The 20,126-nt window shown below is 37.6% G+C and overlaps 3 protein-coding genes across 4 annotated transcripts in view; 2 read left to right on the top strand and 1 right to left on the bottom strand.

Annotated features, from left to right (window-relative positions):
• LOC110840944 (allergen Per a 4) overlaps window positions 1-20,126 on the bottom strand; it is a 168,062-nt gene that overhangs the window by 25,735 nt on the left and 122,201 nt on the right. The window contains exon 1 of one of the 2 annotated variants that reach the window (XM_087358619.1): window positions 7,747-8,455. The exons of the other annotated variant lie outside the window; for it this stretch is intronic. The gene's annotated coding sequence lies outside the window, so the exon portion shown is untranslated. Of the gene's footprint in view, window positions 1-7,746; window positions 8,456-20,126 lie in introns of those variants that run through there. 2 annotated transcript variants of the gene reach the window in all.
• Window positions 1,796-8,508, top strand: LOC147874881 (uncharacterized). The gene is made up of 6 exons (XM_087358577.1): window positions 1,796-1,931; window positions 2,962-3,077; window positions 3,632-3,762; window positions 4,500-4,579; window positions 5,386-5,475; window positions 6,510-8,508. The coding sequence occupies exons 1-6, from the start codon at window positions 1,829-1,831 to the stop codon at window positions 6,635-6,637; spliced, it is 648 nt and encodes a 215-aa protein (XP_087214703.1). The 5' UTR covers window positions 1,796-1,828; the 3' UTR covers window positions 6,638-8,508.
• Window positions 10,331-20,045, top strand: LOC147874880 (uncharacterized). The gene is made up of 6 exons (XM_087358585.1): window positions 10,331-10,468; window positions 14,327-14,442; window positions 14,994-15,121; window positions 17,132-17,211; window positions 18,192-18,281; window positions 19,334-20,045. Exons 1-6 carry the CDS (start codon window positions 10,381-10,383, stop codon window positions 19,462-19,464), a joined length of 633 nt encoding a protein of 210 aa, XP_087214711.1. The 5' UTR covers window positions 10,331-10,380; the 3' UTR covers window positions 19,465-20,045.

Genomic DNA, 20,126 nt, shown 5'->3' with positions numbered 1-20,126 from the left:
GCCATGGATGTTTGTCCGCGTTTTTCTGTGTTGCGCTGTCCTGTGTACAGGTAGAGGCCTTGCGACGGGCCGATCCCTCGTCCAAGGAGTCCTACCGAATGACCATAGATCAAGGCAACGAAAAGTTGGGACCCGCAGTGCTCAGGAACCTTAAGGATACCGTAAAAATGTACAAACATTGTTAAACCGGAAATATACATAAAAAACTATTTGTGAACAAAGCATTTTGGTGTTATTTTTCTACACTGCGTTAAAACATTCGAGAAGCACATCAGCTTACAAAATTATTACTTTAACGTCATTTTCTAATCACTTATTACATAAAACACTCCTACGAGCACGTTACGTTACGAATATATTTACCTTTATGATAAACTGCGGTGATAATATCGACAGGTATTTTTTTATTCTACCTAATTTACAATTAATGAGGCACATAAAAAAACCATTTACGAATATATAAAAGACTGTCCTAAGGAATTCACAAAGGAGACGCAGAAGAGTCCCAGGTCACGTAAGTAGCCTACACATAATTAAGTACTAAGGGCCTTCATTGCTCGTATTCCTCAAATACTATTAGGGCGGACGAATTAAGGGACAGGAAGTGGATTATGGCATGGGAAGACGTAAGAAATGCATGCATTTTAATTAGAAATAAGACAGGATAGGCGCACTAGCAGCGCAACAAAGGAACGGACTGGTCACCCAGCAACCCTGAGGATGAAAACAGAGATGGTTCTCGAAATGTTGGCAGCAGATTTGGTTTGTTCATGTGGAATCTGAGAATCTCATTTTTGGCCTGTGAACCTGTGACGTTTTTAAAAGAAATTCTTCATGTTTCCAAGAAAGATGTCTACACAATGCTGTTGTTTGTATTGGATGTGAGTATACATTTTTTGGGAATTCTGACTGTACATATATAATTCATAACGATGACGATACTACTAATATTACTACTACTACTACTACTACTACTACTACTACTACTAATAATAATAATAATAATAATAATAAAGTCAATTCAATAATCTCATAACAATAATAAAGTTCCTAGCAAACAGACAGTTTAATGATTAAAACAAAGCAAATAATAACATGATTCTTTATAAATGAAGCAATACCATCTACTTCAGGATATGCCTACGCGTAAGCAAATGGTTAGTAAGGAAGTCAAAATCATTGCAAAGATTATTCGCAGCTGATGCGCATTTAGCAGATGGACAACTTTTGCATGCAGGGCGAACAGTAAAAAGAGAGAAATCTCTAAAATGACTGAATGGGACACGCACACCAACAGTCTCGAGTACGAAGGGACAGAATTTATATCCGCCATATACGTTAATAAGTAAGAGGGTGTCTACGTGACTCCTCCAAGTGCCAAGAGTGTGAAAATGTAGGTTTTCTAAGGCATTGTTGTAATAATAACGGGCATGTGGAAAAACAAAAACGATTGTAACACAAGGATAAGAACTTGCTCTGCATGCGTTCGAGGTTACAAGTGTCAGCAGAAGTTAAAGAATTCCATGCAACTGAGGCATATTCAAGCTTAGATCTTACTACACTAAAATATAACATATGAAGACCGTCCAAAGTTGAAAAATTGAAGTTAGAGCACGAATAAGACCCAATCACTACAAGGCTTGAGAAGATACACAGTCAACATGGTGGTGAAAATGAAGTTTAGAATCACGGATGATTCCCAAATCTTTAATAATATCCGTACGATTAATGCGGGATCCACAAAGCTGGTACTCAAAACAAAACGTGTTGGTTTTCCTAGTAAATGAAATAAATTTGGTTTTACTAACATTAAGCTTCATGTGGTTTCATGCGCACCAGCCACAGAAGGAGTCAATGTCTTTTTGGAGTAAAGAGCAATCATGAGGAGACTTTATGGCCCGAAAATGTTTTACGTCATCCGAAAAGGGCAGGTAATTCAAAAATTTAATGACATTACACAAACCATTAATGAACTCGTTGAGAGACACCGGACAATATTTCAAAAGGAAGTCACAAAGCTTCAGAATAAAGTACTTGCGAAAATCTGCTGGTTAGGTAACTACGAAACTAATACACATAACCAGTAGACAGTCCATAGTCACGAAGTTTGTGCATAAGTAAAACATGCGGAACAACATCAAAGGCACTCCTAAAATCAAAATGAACGGCATCAGATTGAGACTGGGAACAAAGTAAGGGGTAACAAAATCCAAAAACGTAGCCAGATTAGAAGTGGTGGATTTGGATTAAGTAAAACCATGTCGACAAGGGTTTAATTTAGACTTGAAATAATAGGAAACACGTTCATGTACAATAATTTCAAAAACTTTGGAAAAATTGAAAATTATGGTAATAGGTCTATAGTTTCTCACAGAAGCAGTTTTGTCTTTTTTGAAAACTGGGACAATAGTTGCTTGCTTCCGCAAAGTGGGAAATTGTTGCTGAGAAGGCTAAGATTGAAAAGAAATTTAAGAATAGGAAGAAGGATTTCAGAACAACCCTTAATAATAAAACTTGGCATACCATCAAGTCCCACAGTATTTGATGGCCTCAAACGCTTTATAGCATTATGAACATCAATGTCCGAGACAGAAAATAAAGGAAACACATCCAAGGTGGAAATGATGAAGGGAAAATCCCCAGAGCAAGAGTTTGTATGTGCAGATTGAAAATGTTTGGAAAAAGCATTGGCAATTTCATAAGGCGTAGTTATAAGAACACCGTCTACTTCTAATTGCAACAAACCAGCATTTTTTTCCCTAAAATTAGACACATATAGCAAAAAATGTTTCCCCGCGTAAAGAGCGGAGACGCGGAGGAAAGTGGAATGTTCATAACAACAATTAATGTAGGTCTGATAACGCTGTTTCTCTCTGCGTGAAACATGCAGGACCACATATGCATTCAGTATACTCAATAAATGACGAAAATATAAAATTAAGAAAGTTTATATTATTACAGGAACTGCAATTAAGATGTATCTTATCATCCTTCTTGGCGTAGTCTGCAAATTGGCGTTGGTTTCCGGTCAATGCGATATTGGTAGTCCAAAACTGGAGAATGTTGATTGGAATGAAGTAAGTACTGACACACAACAATTATATAATTTTAACCGTCACAGAAATATTATATTGGACATTATAAACAATTTTATCACAACATGTATCGGCTCAAATTGAAAATCAAGAGGTGAATAATGAACGTAATGCAAAACCAATTTACGGTTTAATGTCTGAAGAATGCTGTCTTCTGGGTTGCTGCGCCGTGTAGACTGGTATAAGTTCACCGACGTTTCAGAGCTCCTTGCTGCCTACATCATCATGGAGATTGCGATGATGGAGGCAGCAAGGACCTCTGAAACGTCGGTAATCTCCTACCGTCTACACGGCACAGCAACCCAGAAGACAGCCATCAATAAGGATTATGTTAAGACACACCAATATACACCACAACTGTGTTCCCCAGAAGATGACTGTAGCCAGTGTCATTAAATTTACTTCAGCCACCGACATCTGAGCTCACTCCGTTAACTCCCCTCACAAATTCCATCGTCGCACTAATGAAAGTGCAACAAGAAAACTATCGGTTTAGACAGAATTTGTGTGTCTCAGTCTCTCTAATGATCTTACAGTTGACGGATAACTGGTACTGGCTCTATCAGACATCGAATACAGCAAAGGACAATTTTGACTGTGTTCGTAGCAACTTCATCATGTTGACCAGCAGCAGAATGTTTATTTCTACCCTAGCATATGTTAAGAGGTGAGTTTACAACAGTAAGTAATTAAATTAACTCGTTTAGGGATTTCTATTCTTTGCTTAATTACGTGACATTCACTGTCTCGTGATACAAGTGCTTTGGCACGGAGGCCTCTGAGAGGCCTTTTCACTGATATCGTAAATATAAATAAGTAATAGGAGAATCTGTTATTTGTTTAACGATGACTGGAACATGAAAGTCTATGAACTTGGAGAAACACTTTTATCCGTGTAACAGAAAGCCCTATAATCGAATTCTAACTTCCGCGGTCATTCGGCTCGCAATATAGAATAATCGGAATAGAAGTTTAAAATAAATACACATCAATTCAGATTTAAATACATCCACTCCTCTATTTCCGTCCCATAATCATGTTAATGGAAAACATGGCTACAAGCGAAAAAGATTATGAAAACTGAGACATTTACCACAAGCCTAAATACTTGACATAGATTTCATACTCCAAAAATTATGGATATAAATTATAACAAAATACCACAGAACACAAACTAGTTTAAAATATATAAATACATTTATATCTTTTATTTTTACAGGTTACTTTCGTAGTGTATAATATTTTGTCACTAAACATTTATTTAGTTCTGAAATTACAACATTAGAATACTTTGCAAGTCAATTATACGGTTCGAGATTCTGGCCGTTTATAATATAATAAGATACAAATTTTCTAGTAATTTTATAGGTTAATGAACTGAATGTTCTTTTTCGAATCTAACAGCAAACATCGTGAAGTTACAATCAATGCAGAAGCTTCTAACTTTAGAAGAAACGGATACTTTGACATCCTCATCAAAAAACGTAAGTACGAACTGAAGTGTCCAGTTACATTTTATTCAGGAAACAATTCCAAACTCTTTCGAGAACAAAGTAAATTTTGTCATTTAGGTTCCCTCTGAAGCCAGTTTGAATAAATTAAGGGCTGTCCAAATATCCACTTCACTTCCTTATTGGCTTACCATGTTCATAATAAACTTCGCCACAGGTAATCCGTTGATTAATGCTGAAATATTACCTATTAATTCTGAGAACCACACGAAACCCTTACCATATCCTCTGTGCAAAATTTTGATACCGAGAATTAAAATAAGTTACCACTGTTATACAAGACACCACTTCCCAAACATTTGTTCTGGCGCCAAGGCTGAAACACAAAAAAATATCGTGCAACATACACAACTTTGTATTTAAAAAGTAAATATACCCATAAAAAAATTAATACTAATAATGAACAATTGCTCAAATTAAGGTAAGGTCAAGTATGCCCATAGTTGATAAGTCTGTTAAAGCCAATCACTTAGTAATGTGTGGACCTGCTTGCAATAATAAGTTAGTAACATTTTAAATAACTGGCAATGCCGATTTAATCGAATTTCCTCACATAGACAAACTTTTCTCCCTCAAGTCACTAAGAAATGTAAATGGTATCGCAGGTATGGACAAGGTTAAGATATCTTGTCCCTCTTTTAAAATTCCAAGAGCAAATAAACAGGTCAGTTCACGGTCTGATTCGATTGGTCTGTATTGTTTTTCGGATTTAACTTTGTTTACTGCAGCATACAGAAATGTTTTCTGTCACTTGAACAAAATTTTACTTTTCATTTCAGCATCGTTTTGGACTGGCAGATACCTTCTGTTGGCAATCGAGAGAGACAGTTTCTTCATACTGACGTATTGCTCAAAGCAGGGTGGAAATAGTAAGTATAAATCTTGATGATCACTTTATTAAGGGACTCGATGCTTCAGCACCAAATACACAGACGTTGAGTCCATACAGCATCACAGCCCAGAAGAACATCCTCGTATTCACAGATAAGATAACTTCAGATCCCACACGTATATCTCTTGCTACACATACACTAGGCTATAAAAGGATGAGCATTTACTTTTTTCAACATTTCTACCCCATCTGTCCCTGTATAACATTCCTTGACGTTCTGGCACTTAACCTCCGGCTGATAAGGACGGTACACCACCGCCGTCCCTGTATCGGCGCCTACCCTCAGCCATCTTGTGTGTTTTTCGACTCAGACAAACTCTTTAATAGGCCTATTTATTATTTGTGAAGACATCAGATCCTGAAAATATAAATTTTTAACATTTATCTTCAACCAAAACCTTGACGTTGAGAGTGGGATACTCTATAAAGTCTCTTTTCAAAAATTTTATACGCTCTTCTCCCTTACCCAAAGCTTGCTATATGCCGTATCCACCTCACCTTCAAAGCTTTAAAACAAACATAAGAAACAAATCATCATGTTCGTTGTTACGTCAACTAGTCTCTTTATCGAATTTTACTCAGTCAAAATGAACCTCTATCAAGTTATTTTACAAGTCACAAACTTATATGAATTAATTCGTTTAATTCGTTCACTTATTGAAACACTGTTTTCATAGTTATTTATTTTCATGTGTTCATTTGTATTTTTAAACGCGAAAGCTCAGGCGGATTGGACGACCGGTTTCCAATTCCCGGCATGGCCAAGAATTACTCCCCATGTCCAGATCGGCTCATAAACCCTCCCAAGCTCCTGTCAAACGGCAACCTGCAGGAGGGTGTAAAGCGACCGGAACTCGCAGATAACTGTCGACAGTAAACAGATGAAGAACGTGTGGCGTCACTCCCTCCAACATTAACTTCAATTTCATTTCTTTATCTGTGTTTCTATCTTTTATTAACCAGCCAAATCTTTTAAGCTGCATTTTTACACAACACGTCATCTGTTTTCAGGAACTGCCTCCATCGGGTTTCGAAACCGGAGTCCTAATGAAGCGACATTGGAAAAAGCGTTCAAAGCCTTCAATGAAACCGGCCTGGATGCCAGTCAGCTTGTGAAATGGAGTTCCGACCATTGCTAACTTTTGGAGCGCACGAACACAATGGAAATATTTGTACTGCACATTCTTCTCTGGTGTAGGGTGTAAGGGGTAACATCTTCTGTTGAAAGCATTGTCCAAATGCAGATTTTTACAGATATGGATCTTTTGTAAAAATATAGGTCTCTGAGTCCAATTCAACATATAAACTGAGGCCAGAGGGGCTTGACTAATTATCCAAGCCATGCATATCAACTCAAAAATCATTTTACACCATAAAAATTTTCATTTAACGTTCCATTGCTAATGAGTATCCCATTTCTGCATTACGGCACCATGTAGTGTGGACTGTGTCACTGATGATTCGAATAACCTTACTGTCTCCATCTTCAAGGTAAAGTGGCTATCAAATGGCTCCTGCTGATACTTGTATAGCAGGCCACACGTCGTTGTTACGTGTTTAATTAGTTTCTACGTGAAGCCATCATTCGGAAACAGAAAACTTTCCCTTGAAACGTAAGAGGTTCGATATATTTCATAATTACTTGTTCATACATGCATACTTCATGTTTTATCACTGGTGAAATCTATTACAAATTAGTAAATGTCTGCTACACATCTGTGTCTATTTACTTTAAGATGATAAATTTTCAAAGCAAATTTTATTAAGGCCTGTCCTCACCTCATTCTTCTTCACATAACATTTTAAGTATTTACAAGTAACTCTTAAGTTTGGAGATGTGTTTAAGCTTTGCGCACACAGCTGAAGAGTCCAACTTAAGAACACAACGCATTTTGAAATTCTGTGCCCACAAAGTCACATTTTTTCTTGGAGTATACAGCTTTATGAGTGTAAAACAATCTTCTAAATTCGAGCCACATTTTAATCGATTGAAATCGACCGAAATTCTAAAAAACTCATGCTATAAGAGCCAGTAAACGAGACGTTTGACTGAAAGAGCGCGCTTTCGTGCAAACGAGGCTATGTTGGGGTCTGGAGGAGTCTGCTGTATCTCGCGGAACGAAAGCACAGCCTATCAATATTTAATAGATTTTCAAGGGTTGTGAAGGGTATACTTCTGTTTTATGAAAAGTGCTCGTTATAACCGTTACTCATTGTAACCATTACCCCAAATTTTGCTGTTACTCACTTCATTGGTTAGTTTGTTGGACAGTTTTTCTCCCTAGATCTTCTGATAATCTATAATATAAGAGAAGAAAGGATTAAGAGACTTGCACCCACATCGTAGGACATACTCTGTTCAAAAGACGTAGCTGTGTAGCGGGATCATTCTGCCCTCCCCGCCTAGGGTAACCATTTTGGATCACAATACATTTGCCCTGATACCTGAGAGACCCCTTACGCCCTCGGCACCCCCGCCACGCAGAGTCTGCAGGAATTTCCGCCACACCACCGCAACTAGGAATTTGTTCTTCGTGAGTGCCGTACCGCACTAAGTGAGATCTGAGAAAGGAAATCGAAACTACACGCCCTGAATGTAGACTGTAAATATCGTAGAAGGATTAGAGATTGCTATCCGCGGGAATTTGAAATGTGAAATGTTTGGATGACATAAACGGACAAAGCGATAATAGATCCTAGTCCCTCGTAAGGCAGTTCAACAACTGCTCGTTACACCCGTGAAGTTCTCAAATACCGTGATCGCTTTAACCGTGAAATGTTTCTCATAAAATACATAATTTCTAGCCAACGCTTCTCTGTTTGCTCGCAATAGCCGAGATCTCGTTATAAATTAGTTAAACTCTAATACGTAGACGTCAACATAATTCATAAGTCATTGCAATTTCGAATTCATGTGACAAATAATAATTTCTTTACGTATGTGTCTGTGTTTTCAGTGTAATATTCTTTATATTTCATGGATTTTAATAAACAATATTTTATAAATAAACAGAGAAATTATTATTTTGGTTTTGAGGTTGTATATTCCTTACCTAAAAGTTTCATGTTCAAAATATCATAATCATGTTAGTTGATAACCTTCGGAGATTGAATATGGATTTCTCCCGATCATGAAATCCAGGTTTTACTAGGTAACTTCTGCCAGAATACAAGGCTCAACAACCCTGAAGACAGCCAACTTCCACGTTTTTCTGTTACAACGAACCTATTCATTGTTCCTATTGGAAATCCACTGCCCGGCCCTGTCGCTTTACTCCTGGAAACAAAATAATTTCCCTGCAATGACTTATGAGGGTTTACGTATTTACTATGTGGGTCTGCATTTCGTGAAGAACCTTGGTCTCCTCACACATGTAAAGCTGTTCGTTTAATGTGTAGACAACTTATGGGACTCCTTGCATAGGGATTCAGCCCGTCGCAAGGTCTCGACCTACACAGATCAGCATAAGATAAATATGAAAAAGAACTTCATGCCTCGAGCAGACGTCGAACCCATGATCCCAGTAACCGTTTAAAGGGGCTTAAATAATAACAAACAACATATTTTGTTCAGTATAATTAGTAGAACTTTGGAGACGATTTCAGAAATGGAATGTATAATGCTTCACTACCGATGGTGTTAAATTTCTATTTTTGTTATAGGAAACGCTCACAATGCCATGTCCAAAAATTTGTTAATTTTATAATTATACTCATGGTATATGTTTAAAGGCAATATCCTTGACTTCTTTGTTCATTTATTTAACAGTATTTAAGTTCAGAAAATACGTTTGAAGAGAATATGCTTGACTGCTCTCGTATTTATTATCATTTTGTACGAGAATATGCTTGACTCCTCTGATATGTATTTATCAGTAGGGCTATACAGAGACATTTTTATCTTTATCGATAACATGGAAGAATTATGCTGTTATCTAACCAGTCAGACATTCTAACAACGAAAATTTGTAACACGCACTTATTTGTAGGGTATATACTCTTGTAATCAATAAATAAACATTTAATGAATATTTTCCTATTTAAGATAGTATAATTGCGTCATATTGTGAATCAAATATTAAATTAATTATTCGGTTTTGTCCGTCTAATCACAATTATATTTAAAATTTACAAATAAGATAATTAAAATATCATTTTATGTTCCACATCGAATAATCGATTTACATTTGGAACATTTTTACAACCATGTTTCGGTTTCTTCGAATCATCTTCAGGTGTAAAATTATATCATCAAACTTAAAACTCAATTACAATTCCTAATTAACTCAACATAGCCATAGAGTATTTCAATTGAAATTTTATTTTGAAGGTAAAAATGATTAAATTTCTCAAAATCTGTTTGTGGGGTCCGCAGTGGCCACGCGGTCTGAGGCGTGGGCCTTGTGCCGCTTGGTCGCTGGAACCGTGGGTTCGAATCCCACTCAAGCCATCGATGTTTGTCAGCGTTTTTCTGTGTTGCGCTGTCCTATGTACAGGTAGAGGCCTTGCGACAGGCCGATCCCTTGTCCAAGGAGTCCTACCGAATGTCTACACATCAAGCCAACGTAGAGTTGGGACCCGCAGTGCTCAGGCACTTTAAGGGTACCGGAAAAATGTACAAACATTGTTAAACCGGAAATATACATAAAAAACTGTTTGTCATCAAAACATTTTTGTGTTATTTTTGTACACTGCGGCAAAACATGCGCGAAGCACTTAAGTTTAAAAAAATATTACTTTAACGTCATTTTCTAATCACTTATGCCATAAAACACTCCTATGAGCAATTTACGTTACAATTATATTTACCTGATGACAAACTGCGGTGATAATATACACAGGAAGGTCATGTATTTCCTTTGTTCTACCTATTTTACAATTCATGAGGCACATAAAAAAAACCATTTACGAATATATAAACGACTGTCCTAAGGAATTCACAAAGGAGACGCAGAAGATTCCCAGGTCACGTAAGTAGCCTACACATAATTAAGTACTAAGGGCCTACATTGCTCGTATTCCTCAAATACTATTAGGGCGGACGAATTAAGGGACAGGAAGTGGATTATGGCATGGGAAGACGTAAGAAATGCATGCATTTTAATTAGAAATAAGACAGGATAGGCGCACTAGCAGCGCAACAAAGGAACGGAGTGGTCACCCAGCAACCCTGAGGATGAAAACAGAGATGGTTCTCTAAATGTTGGCAGCAGATTTGGTTTGTTCATATGGAATCTGAGAAACTTATTTTTGGCCTGTAAACCTGTGACGTTTTTTTAAAAGAAATTCTTCATGTTACAGTTACATAAAGAATGTCCAAAAAAGATGTACACACAATGCTGTTGTTTGTATTGGATGTGAGTATGCATTTTTGGGGAATTCTGACTGTACATATATAATTCATAACGATGACGATACTACTACTATTAATACTGCTACTACTACTACTAATAATAATAAACTAAATTCAATAATGACATAATAATAATAAAGTCCCCAGCAAACAGACAGGTTAATACTTAAAACAAAGCAAATAATAACACGATTATTTATAAATGAAGCAATACCATCTACTTCAGGATATGATTACGCGTAAGCAAATGGTTACTAAGGAAGTCAGAATCATTGCAAAGATTATTCGCAGCTGATGAGCATCTAGCAGATGGACAACTTTTGCATGCAGGGCGAACAGTAAAAAGAGAGAAATCTCTAAAATGACTGAATGGGACACGCACACCAACAGTCTCGAGTACGAAGGGACAGAATTTATATCCGCCATATACGTTAATAAGTAAGAGGGCCTCGAGGTGACTCCTCCAAGTGCGAAGAGTGTGAAAATGTAGGTTTTCTAAGGCATTGGCGTAATAATAACGGGCTTGAGTAAAAGAAGATAGTAACACAAGGATAAGAACTTGCTCTGCATGCGTTCGAGATTAAAAGTGTCAGCAGAAGTTATAGAATTCTATACAACTGAGGCATATTCAAGCTTAGATCTTACTACACTAAAATATAACATATAAAGACCGTCCAAAGTTGAAAAATTAAAGTTAGAGCACGAATAAGACCCAATCACTTCAAGGCTTGAGAAGATACACAGTCAACATGGTGGTGAAAATGAAGTTTAGAATCAAGGATGATTCCCAAATCTTTAATAATATCCGTACAATTAATGCGGGATCCACAAAGCTGGTACTCAAAACAAAACGTGTTGGTTTTCCTAGTAAATGAAATAAACTTGGTTTTACTAACATTAAGCTTCATGTGGTTTCATGCGCACCAGCCACAGAAGGAGTCAATGTCTTTTTGGAGTAAAGAGCAATCATGAGGAGATTTTATGGCCCAAAAAATTTTTACGTCGAAAATTTAATGACAAAACACAAATGATTAATGAACTCGTTGAACTAGAAAGGCCCTGATACAGATCCTTGAGGGACACAGGACAATATTTCGAAAGGAAGCCAGAAAGCTTCAGAATAAAGTACTTGCGAAAGTCTGCTGGTTAGGTAACTACGAAACTAATACACATAACCAGTAGACAGTCCATAGTCACGAAGTTTGTGCATAAGTAAAACATGCGGAACAACATCAAAGGCACTCCTAAAATCAAAATGAACGGCATCAGATTGAGACTGGGAACAAACTAAGGGGTAACAAAATACAAAAATCTAAAACTTCTTTACGATGGTGAAGAGTCAATTGAATAAAAATTTCCTTGGATATTATCCATCGTCTGGTAAATGTAAAACTTAAAAACGACGTTTCGGAGGTAGGACTCTATCTCCGTTTTCAGGTTCCTACACAGTTGGGCCCACTTGATAGAGCGTTTTTTACGTTTTATATTTACTAGACGATGGATAATATCCAAGGAAATTTTTATTCAATATGCAAAAACCTCACCAGATTAGAATTGGTGGATTTGGATTTAGTAAACCATGTTACAAGCGTTTAATTTAGACTTGAAATAATAAGAAACACGGTCATGTACAATAATTTCAAATACTTTGGAAAAATTGAAAATTATGGTAATAGGTCTATAGTTTCTCACAGAACCAGTTTTGTCTTTTTTGAAAACTGGGACAATAGCTGCTTGCTTCCGCAAAGTGGGAAATTATTGCAGAAAACAAAGGTAACACATCCAAGGTGGAACTGATATAGGGAAAATCACCAGAGCAAGAACTTGTATATGCTGATTGAAAATGTTTGGAAAAAGCATTGGCAATTTCATAAGGCGTAGATATAAGAACACCGTCTACTTCTAATTGCAACAAACCAGCATTTTTTTCCTAAAATTATATACATATAACAAAAAATGTTTACTCTGCGTAGCACGCAATTTAACAGTCATTATCGCAGCGTTTTGCCCAAACAGTGTATATACGTACGTGTTTCGTGTCGTTATCAGAATAACCAGCTTAAACCAGATGGCCTTTGTAGCGAAGACGGGTGGCGTATCCCTTGAGCAAGAAACTGCATTTTGAATTATTACTTTGGTTTAGCGGCATATTTCAAAAATTAAAACCCCTTTGACCTTTTCTTGTGTTATGAAATGATTCATATACAGAATGACTCTAAAGGAACGTTAGCACTTTGAAAGTGTATAGATATTTAATCAGAAAGCTTACAGAATCGGCTGAGGTGTCATTTTGTAGCAATACAAATCAGGTTTGACTCACGTTGTGTTGCAGTACCGAATTCCGTCACCGGTAGCGGAAATGGCAGTGTATTTCAATATGGCTACTTTCACAGGTGCGAAGCGCGATTGCTGTGTGCTTTGGTTTGAAGAAACAAAATCTTCGACAATGGTTCAACGAAATTTTCGCACTCACTATGGCAGGGATCCTCCCAATAGACCTAAAATTTACTCTCGGCACAAGAGGTTTGTTGCGACTGGCATTCCACAACCGACCGTTACGTGCGTGTTACGAAAACATTTGCACCATTTCATGTCAGTGGTAAGGTGAACACCTGCAACTGCAGGATTTGGGGCAGCGAAAATCCACGCTCATTTCCGGAACATGTTCGTGACACCCCGAAGGTGAATTTGTTTTAAGCCCTTAGCAAACTTAAAGTATACGGCCTACTCTTTTTCCATGAGAGAACCATTAACGGTATCGCGTATCTGGACATGCTCGAAAATTTTCTCATTCTCACAGTTAGACGAAGATGACCAAGAATGACGCATTCACTTCCGGCAAGACGGCGCACAACCTCACTACCTCACAGAAGTCCGGGATTCCCTCAATAACCGTTTCTCAGGTCGGTGGGTTGGTCGAACAGGGCCGATAGCATGACCACCTCGTTCTCCAGATTTGACACCTCTCGATTTTTTCTTATGGAGTTTCATTAAAGATCGTGTGTTTGTTCCACACTTACCTGACAATCTCATTGAGCTCAAAGATCGAATGACCGCCGCAGTTGCAGAAGTGACACCGGATATGCTGGATCGTGTTTGGCAACAAATTGATTTCAAGTGGGATCTATGCCGTATCACCAATCGCAATCACATACAACTAAAATGACTACTTGAGGTAAAACGTGATTTGTTTTACTACCCAATGGCAGCTCAAACGATTCTGTAAGCGTTCTGAATAAATTTCTATACACTTTATAAGTTGCAAAGTCCTTTTAGAATCACCCTGTATATTTCCCCGCGTAAAGAGCGTGATAGAGAGGGGATACGCAAAGGAAAATGGAATGTGCGCAACAGCAATTAAAGTAGGTCTGATAACGCAGTTCCTCTCTGTGTGAAACATGCAGGTCCACATATGCGTTCAGTATACTCAATAAATGACAAAAATATAAAATTAATAAAGTTTATATTATTACAGGAACTGCAATTAAGATGTATCTTATCATCCTTCTTGGCGTAGTCGGCAAATTGGCGTTGGTTTCCGGTGAATGCGATCTTGGTACTCCAAAACTGGAGAATGTTGATTGGAATGAAGTAAGTACTGACACACATGAACTATATAATTTTAACCGTCACACAAATATTTTATTGGACATTATAAACAATTTTATCACAAGTATCGGCTCAAATTGACAATCAACAGGTGATTAATGAACGTAATGCAAAAATAATTTAAGATTTAAAGTCTGAAGAATGCTGTCTTCTGGGTTGCTGCGCCGTGTAGTCTGGTATATGTTTACCGACGTTTCAGAGGTCCTTGCTTCCTCCATCATCAGGGCGATTGCGATGATGGAGGCACCAACAACCTCTGAAACGTCGGTAAACTCCTACCGTCTACACGGCACAGCAACCCAGAAGACAGCCATCAATAAGGATTATGTTAAGACACACCAATATACACCACAACTGTGTTCCCCAGAAGATGACTGTAGCCAGTGTCATTAAATTTACTTCAGCCACCGACATCTGAGCTCACTCCGTTAACTCCCCCCACAAATTCCATCGTCGCACTAATCAAAGTGCAACAAGAAAACTATCGGGTTAGACAGAATTTGTGTGTCTCAGTCTCTCTAATGATCTTACAGTTGACAGGTCACTGGAACTGGCTTTATCACACATCGAATAATGAAGAACACAATTTGGTATGTGTTCATACAATCTACAAGTTCAGCATCAAGAGAATGTCAGTTCTTACCATCGCATATGATGAGAGGTGAGCTTAAGACATTAAGTAATTAAATTAACTCGTTTAGGGATTCTATTCTTTGCTTAATTACGTGACATTCACTGTTACGTGATACAAGTGCTTTGACACGGAGGCCTCTGAGAGGCCTTTTCACTGATATCGTAAATATAAATAAGTAATAGGAGCATCTCTTATTCGGTTAATGATGACTGGAACATGAAAGTCTATGAACTTGGAGAAACACTTTTATCCGTGTACCAGAAAGCCCTATTATAGAATTCTAACTTCCACGGTCATGTGGCTCGCAATATAAAATAACCGGAATATAGGTTTAAAATAAATACACATCAATTCAGATTTAAATACATCCACTCCTCTATTTCCGTTCCATAATCATGTTAATGGAAAACGTGGCCACAAGCGAAAAAGATTATAAAAACTGAGACACTTACCACAAGAATAAATACTTGACATTGATTTCTATACTCCAAAAACTATGTATATAAATTATAACAAAATCCTACACAACACAAACTTTTTTAAAATAATATATACATACATATATATATATGTATATATAGTGACGAAAATGTTATTAAAATGTCCGACAACTACCAGTGAAGCCCCTGTAAATCTTACAAACTATGCACTCCGTGTTTACAGCCGATTCAGTTCCTCAGACATCGTTAGTGTTAAAATGATTTACTCTCTATTTTATTGTTACGGGTTACCTTCTTAGTGTATTATATTTTGTTACTAAACGTTTATTTCGTTCTGAAATTAGAACAAGCTGTAATTTGTAAAACTGTTATTTTGGGCTTTATCCATCGTCTAGGCCGCGGATTCTCGAATCTTTCCAGACGTGGCCCCACATTCGCCCCTTATAAATCACTGAAATTTTATTAAACGCCGCTGCAGTTTATTACAAATGCTATAAAATTAGGCCTACTTCTGTAAATTTGTTCACGCATTTTTCAATACTTTTCTTTAATTTCAATAACATGGGTCATTAGATGTAGGATTTAAGGTTTTCTCGGCGGTGAATTTGAAGATGGCTGTCTTCTGGGTAGTTGCGCCGTGTAGTGTGGTAGACGTTTACCGACATTTCAGAGGTCCTTGCGACTCATCGCTCTAATGATGGAGGCAGCAAAGACCTTTGAAACGTCGCTAAACTTCTACCACACTACACGGCGCAACAACCTAGAAGACTCCCATCTTCGGTGGGTCATTACGTTAATTCATTCATTTTGTGAAGATTAACATCTTTCCTTCTACGTGCTAATCAGTATGACGCGTAATATTCTTCGTTTTACTTTCTTAATTAACGCCTAAGCTTCAAGTCGCTCACAGTGACAAATACTGACGATAACAAAACGTGTTTTCTGACGTCAGATATGTAATTTTCATCCTACAAGATAATACAGCGTTGTAAAAATTGTACGAGGGCGGCTGGCCTCCTGGTTGGTCCATGTACGAGCCTAATTCGAACAGACAGCCCCAACATGCTAGGCTTTTGTCCTTCTCTCGCCTAAAACCAATAAACTGTGGTTTTCCTGAAACCTAGACGATGGTAAATTACAAAAACAAAAACATTTCTATCCAAGTTATTGCGCAATCACAAGAAACCTTCAAACTTCAAACGAGTTACAAAATATTATTCGCGGTTTCTTTTGAGTCGGTCAACCTTAAAATATTCCCTTTGTTATGGAGACGCAATTGGTCTACGTAACGTTGGGTTAGTGTCCACAACTGACACGGCTTGTTGTTCGAGGTAATACTGATTTCGGTATTGTACATCTCTCACACTCTGGTACAGTTTATGGGAAAATACGAGTTGCTGTAGGTACTGTATATTTTGCAATGAAGCTGTCCGTCCGTACTCTCATTATTGTAAGCATCTCAATTACAGTAAGTCTAGGATACTTTGCCAGTCAATTATACGGTTCGAGATTCTGGCTGTTTATAATATAATAAGCTAAATATTTTGTAGCCATTTTATAGGTTAATGAACAGAATGTTCTTTTTCGATTCTAACAGTAAAAATCGCCAAATTATAAGCAGTGGAGAAGCTTCTAACTTTACAACAAACGGATACTTTGATGACATCAGGACACATTGTAAGTATGAAGTGAAGTGTCCAGATACATAAATTGAGTCATTTTAAGGCTGGGGCCACACGACCGTACAAAGTACGTAAGTTGTAACGGACATCGTGACGTCCGTCATAAAATTATGATTTGTAAGTACAGACAATACTATTTTTTTTCTTTCTAAATCCTTTCAATCTGCCACGGTTATTGGCGCTCGTGTGCTATCCTCACCTACGTCCGTTGCAACGGACGTACATTGTACGGTCGTGTGGCCCCAGCTTAACTTCCGCCTGAAGCCAGATTGAATGAATTAAGGACTGTCCAAATATCTACTTCACTTCCTTATTGGTTTACGATGATTATAATAATCTTCGCCACAGGTGATCCGTTGATTAATGCTGAAATACTGAAATATTACCTATTAATTCTGAGAACCACACGAAACCCTTAACATATCCTCTGTGCAAAATTTTGATAATGAGAGTTAAAATAGTTAGCCACTGTGCTGAAAGCACCACTTCACAAAACCATTTCTGGCCCCAAGACTGAAACACAAAAATATATCGAGCAATATACACAACTTTGTATTTAAAAATAAATATACCCATAAAAAAATTAATGCTCATAATGAACACTTGCTCAAGTTACGGTAGGGACAAGTATGCCCATAGTTGATAATTCTCTTAAAGGCAATTAATTAGTATTGTGTGGACCTGCTTGCAATAATAAGTTAGTAACATTTTAAATAACTGGCAATGCCGATTTAATCGAATTTCCTCACATAGACAAACTTTTCTCCCTCAAGTCACTAAGAAATGTAAATGGTATCGCAGGTATGGACAAGGTTAAGATATCTTGTCCCTCTTTTAAAATTCCAAGAGCAAATAAACAGGTCAGTTCACGGTCGGATTCGATTGGTCTGTATTGTTTTTCGGATTTAACTTTGTTTACTGCAGCATACAGAAATGTTTTCTGTCACTTGAACAAATTTTTACTTTTCATTTCAGCAGCATTTTGGACTGGCAGATACCTTATGTTGGCAATCGAGCAAGACAGTTACGTCATAATGACGTCTTGCTCAAAGCAGGGTGGAAATAGTAAGTATACTTCTTGATGATTACTTTATTAAGAGACTCGATGCTTCAGCACTAAATACAGAGACGCTGAGTCCATACAGCATCACAGCCCAGAAGAACATCCTCGTATTCACAGATAAGATAACTTCAGATCTCACACGTATATCTCTTGCTACACATACACTAGGCTATAAAAGGCTGAGCATTTACTTTTTTAAACATTTCTACCCCATCTGTCCCTGTATAACATTCCTTGACGTTCTGGCACTTAACCTCCGGCTGATAAGGACGGTACACCACCGCCGTCCCTGTATCGGCGCCTACCCTCAGCCATCTTGTGTGTTTTTCGCCACAAACAAACTCTTTAATAGGCCTATTTATTATTTGTGAAGACATCAGTTCCTAAAAATATAAATTCTTAACATTTATGTGCCACCAATCCCTTCACGTTGAGAGTGGGATACTCTATAAAGTCTCTTTTCAAAAATTTTATACGCTCTTCTCCCTTCCCCTCGCTTCCTCTATGACGTATCCACCTCACTTTCTATGCTTTTAAAGGAAACATAAGAAACAATTCATCATGTTCATAGTTACGTCAACTAGTGACTTTATCGCCTTTTACTCAGTCAAAATGTACCTGTATCAAGTTATTTGACAAGTCACAAACTCATATGCATTAATTTGTTTTAATCCTTTCACTTATTTACACAATGTATTCATAGTTATTTATTTTCATGTATTCATTTGTATTTCTTAAATGAGAAAACTCATTCGGTGTTGAGACTAGCTGCGGTTTGGACGACCGGGTTTCAATTCCCGGCTTGGCCAAGAATTCCTCCCCATGTCCAGAACGGCTCATAAACCCTCCCAAGCTCCTGTCAAATGGCTACCTGGGGGAGGGTGTAAAGCGACCGGAACACGCAGATGACTGTCGACAGTAAACAGATGAAGAACGTGTGGCGTCACTCCCTCCAACATTAACTTCAATTTCATTTCTTTATCTCTGTTTCTATCTTTTATTAATTAGCTAAAACTTCTAAGCTGAATATTTACAACACGTAATCTGTTTGCAGGAAATGCTTACATCGGGTTTCGAAACCGGAGTCCTGATGAAGCGACATTGGAAAAAGCGTTTAAAGCCTTCAACGAAACCGGCCTAGATGCCAGTCAGCTTGTGAAATGGAGTGCCGACAATTGCTACTAGTAACTGTGGGAGCGCACGAACACAATCGCAATATTTGTACTGCACATTCTTCTCTGGTGTAGGGTGTAAGGGGTAACATCTTCTGTTGAAAGCATTGTTCAAAAGGCAGATTTTTGCAGATATGAATCTTTTGTATAAATATAGGTTTCTGAGTCCATTTCAACATATAAACTGAGGCCAGAGGGGCTTGACTAATTATGCCAAGCCATGCATATCAACTCAAAAATCATTTTACACCATAAAAATTTTCATTTAACGCTCCATTGCTAATGAGTATCCGATTTCTGAAATACGGCACCATGGAGTGTGGACTGTGTCACTGATATTTCGAATATCCTTACTGTCTCCATCTTCAAGGTAAAGTGGCTATCAAATGGCTCCTGCTGATACTTGTATAGCAGGCCACACGTCGTTGGGACCTGTTTAATTTGCTTCTACATGAAGCCATCATTCAGAAACAGAACACTTTCCCTTGAAACCTAAGAGGTTCGAATTATTTCATAATAACTTGTTCATACATGCATACTTCCTGTTTTATCACTGGTGAAATCAATTACGAATTAGTAAATGTCTGCTACACATCTGTGTCTATTTACTCTAAGATGATACATTTTCAAAGCAAATTTTATTAAGGCCTGTCCTCACCTCATTCCTCTTCACAT

The sequence above is a fragment of the Zootermopsis nevadensis genome, unplaced genomic scaffold, assembly GCF_977971745.1.
Source record: "Zootermopsis nevadensis isolate Lab colony 2312 unplaced genomic scaffold, Znev_1.0 Znev_ptg000003l, whole genome shotgun sequence".
Lineage (NCBI taxonomy): Eukaryota > Metazoa > Arthropoda > Insecta > Blattodea > Termopsidae > Zootermopsis > Zootermopsis nevadensis.
Note: the sequence above shows the minus strand (reverse complement) of the source record. Positions and strands in the feature narration are given on the sequence as shown.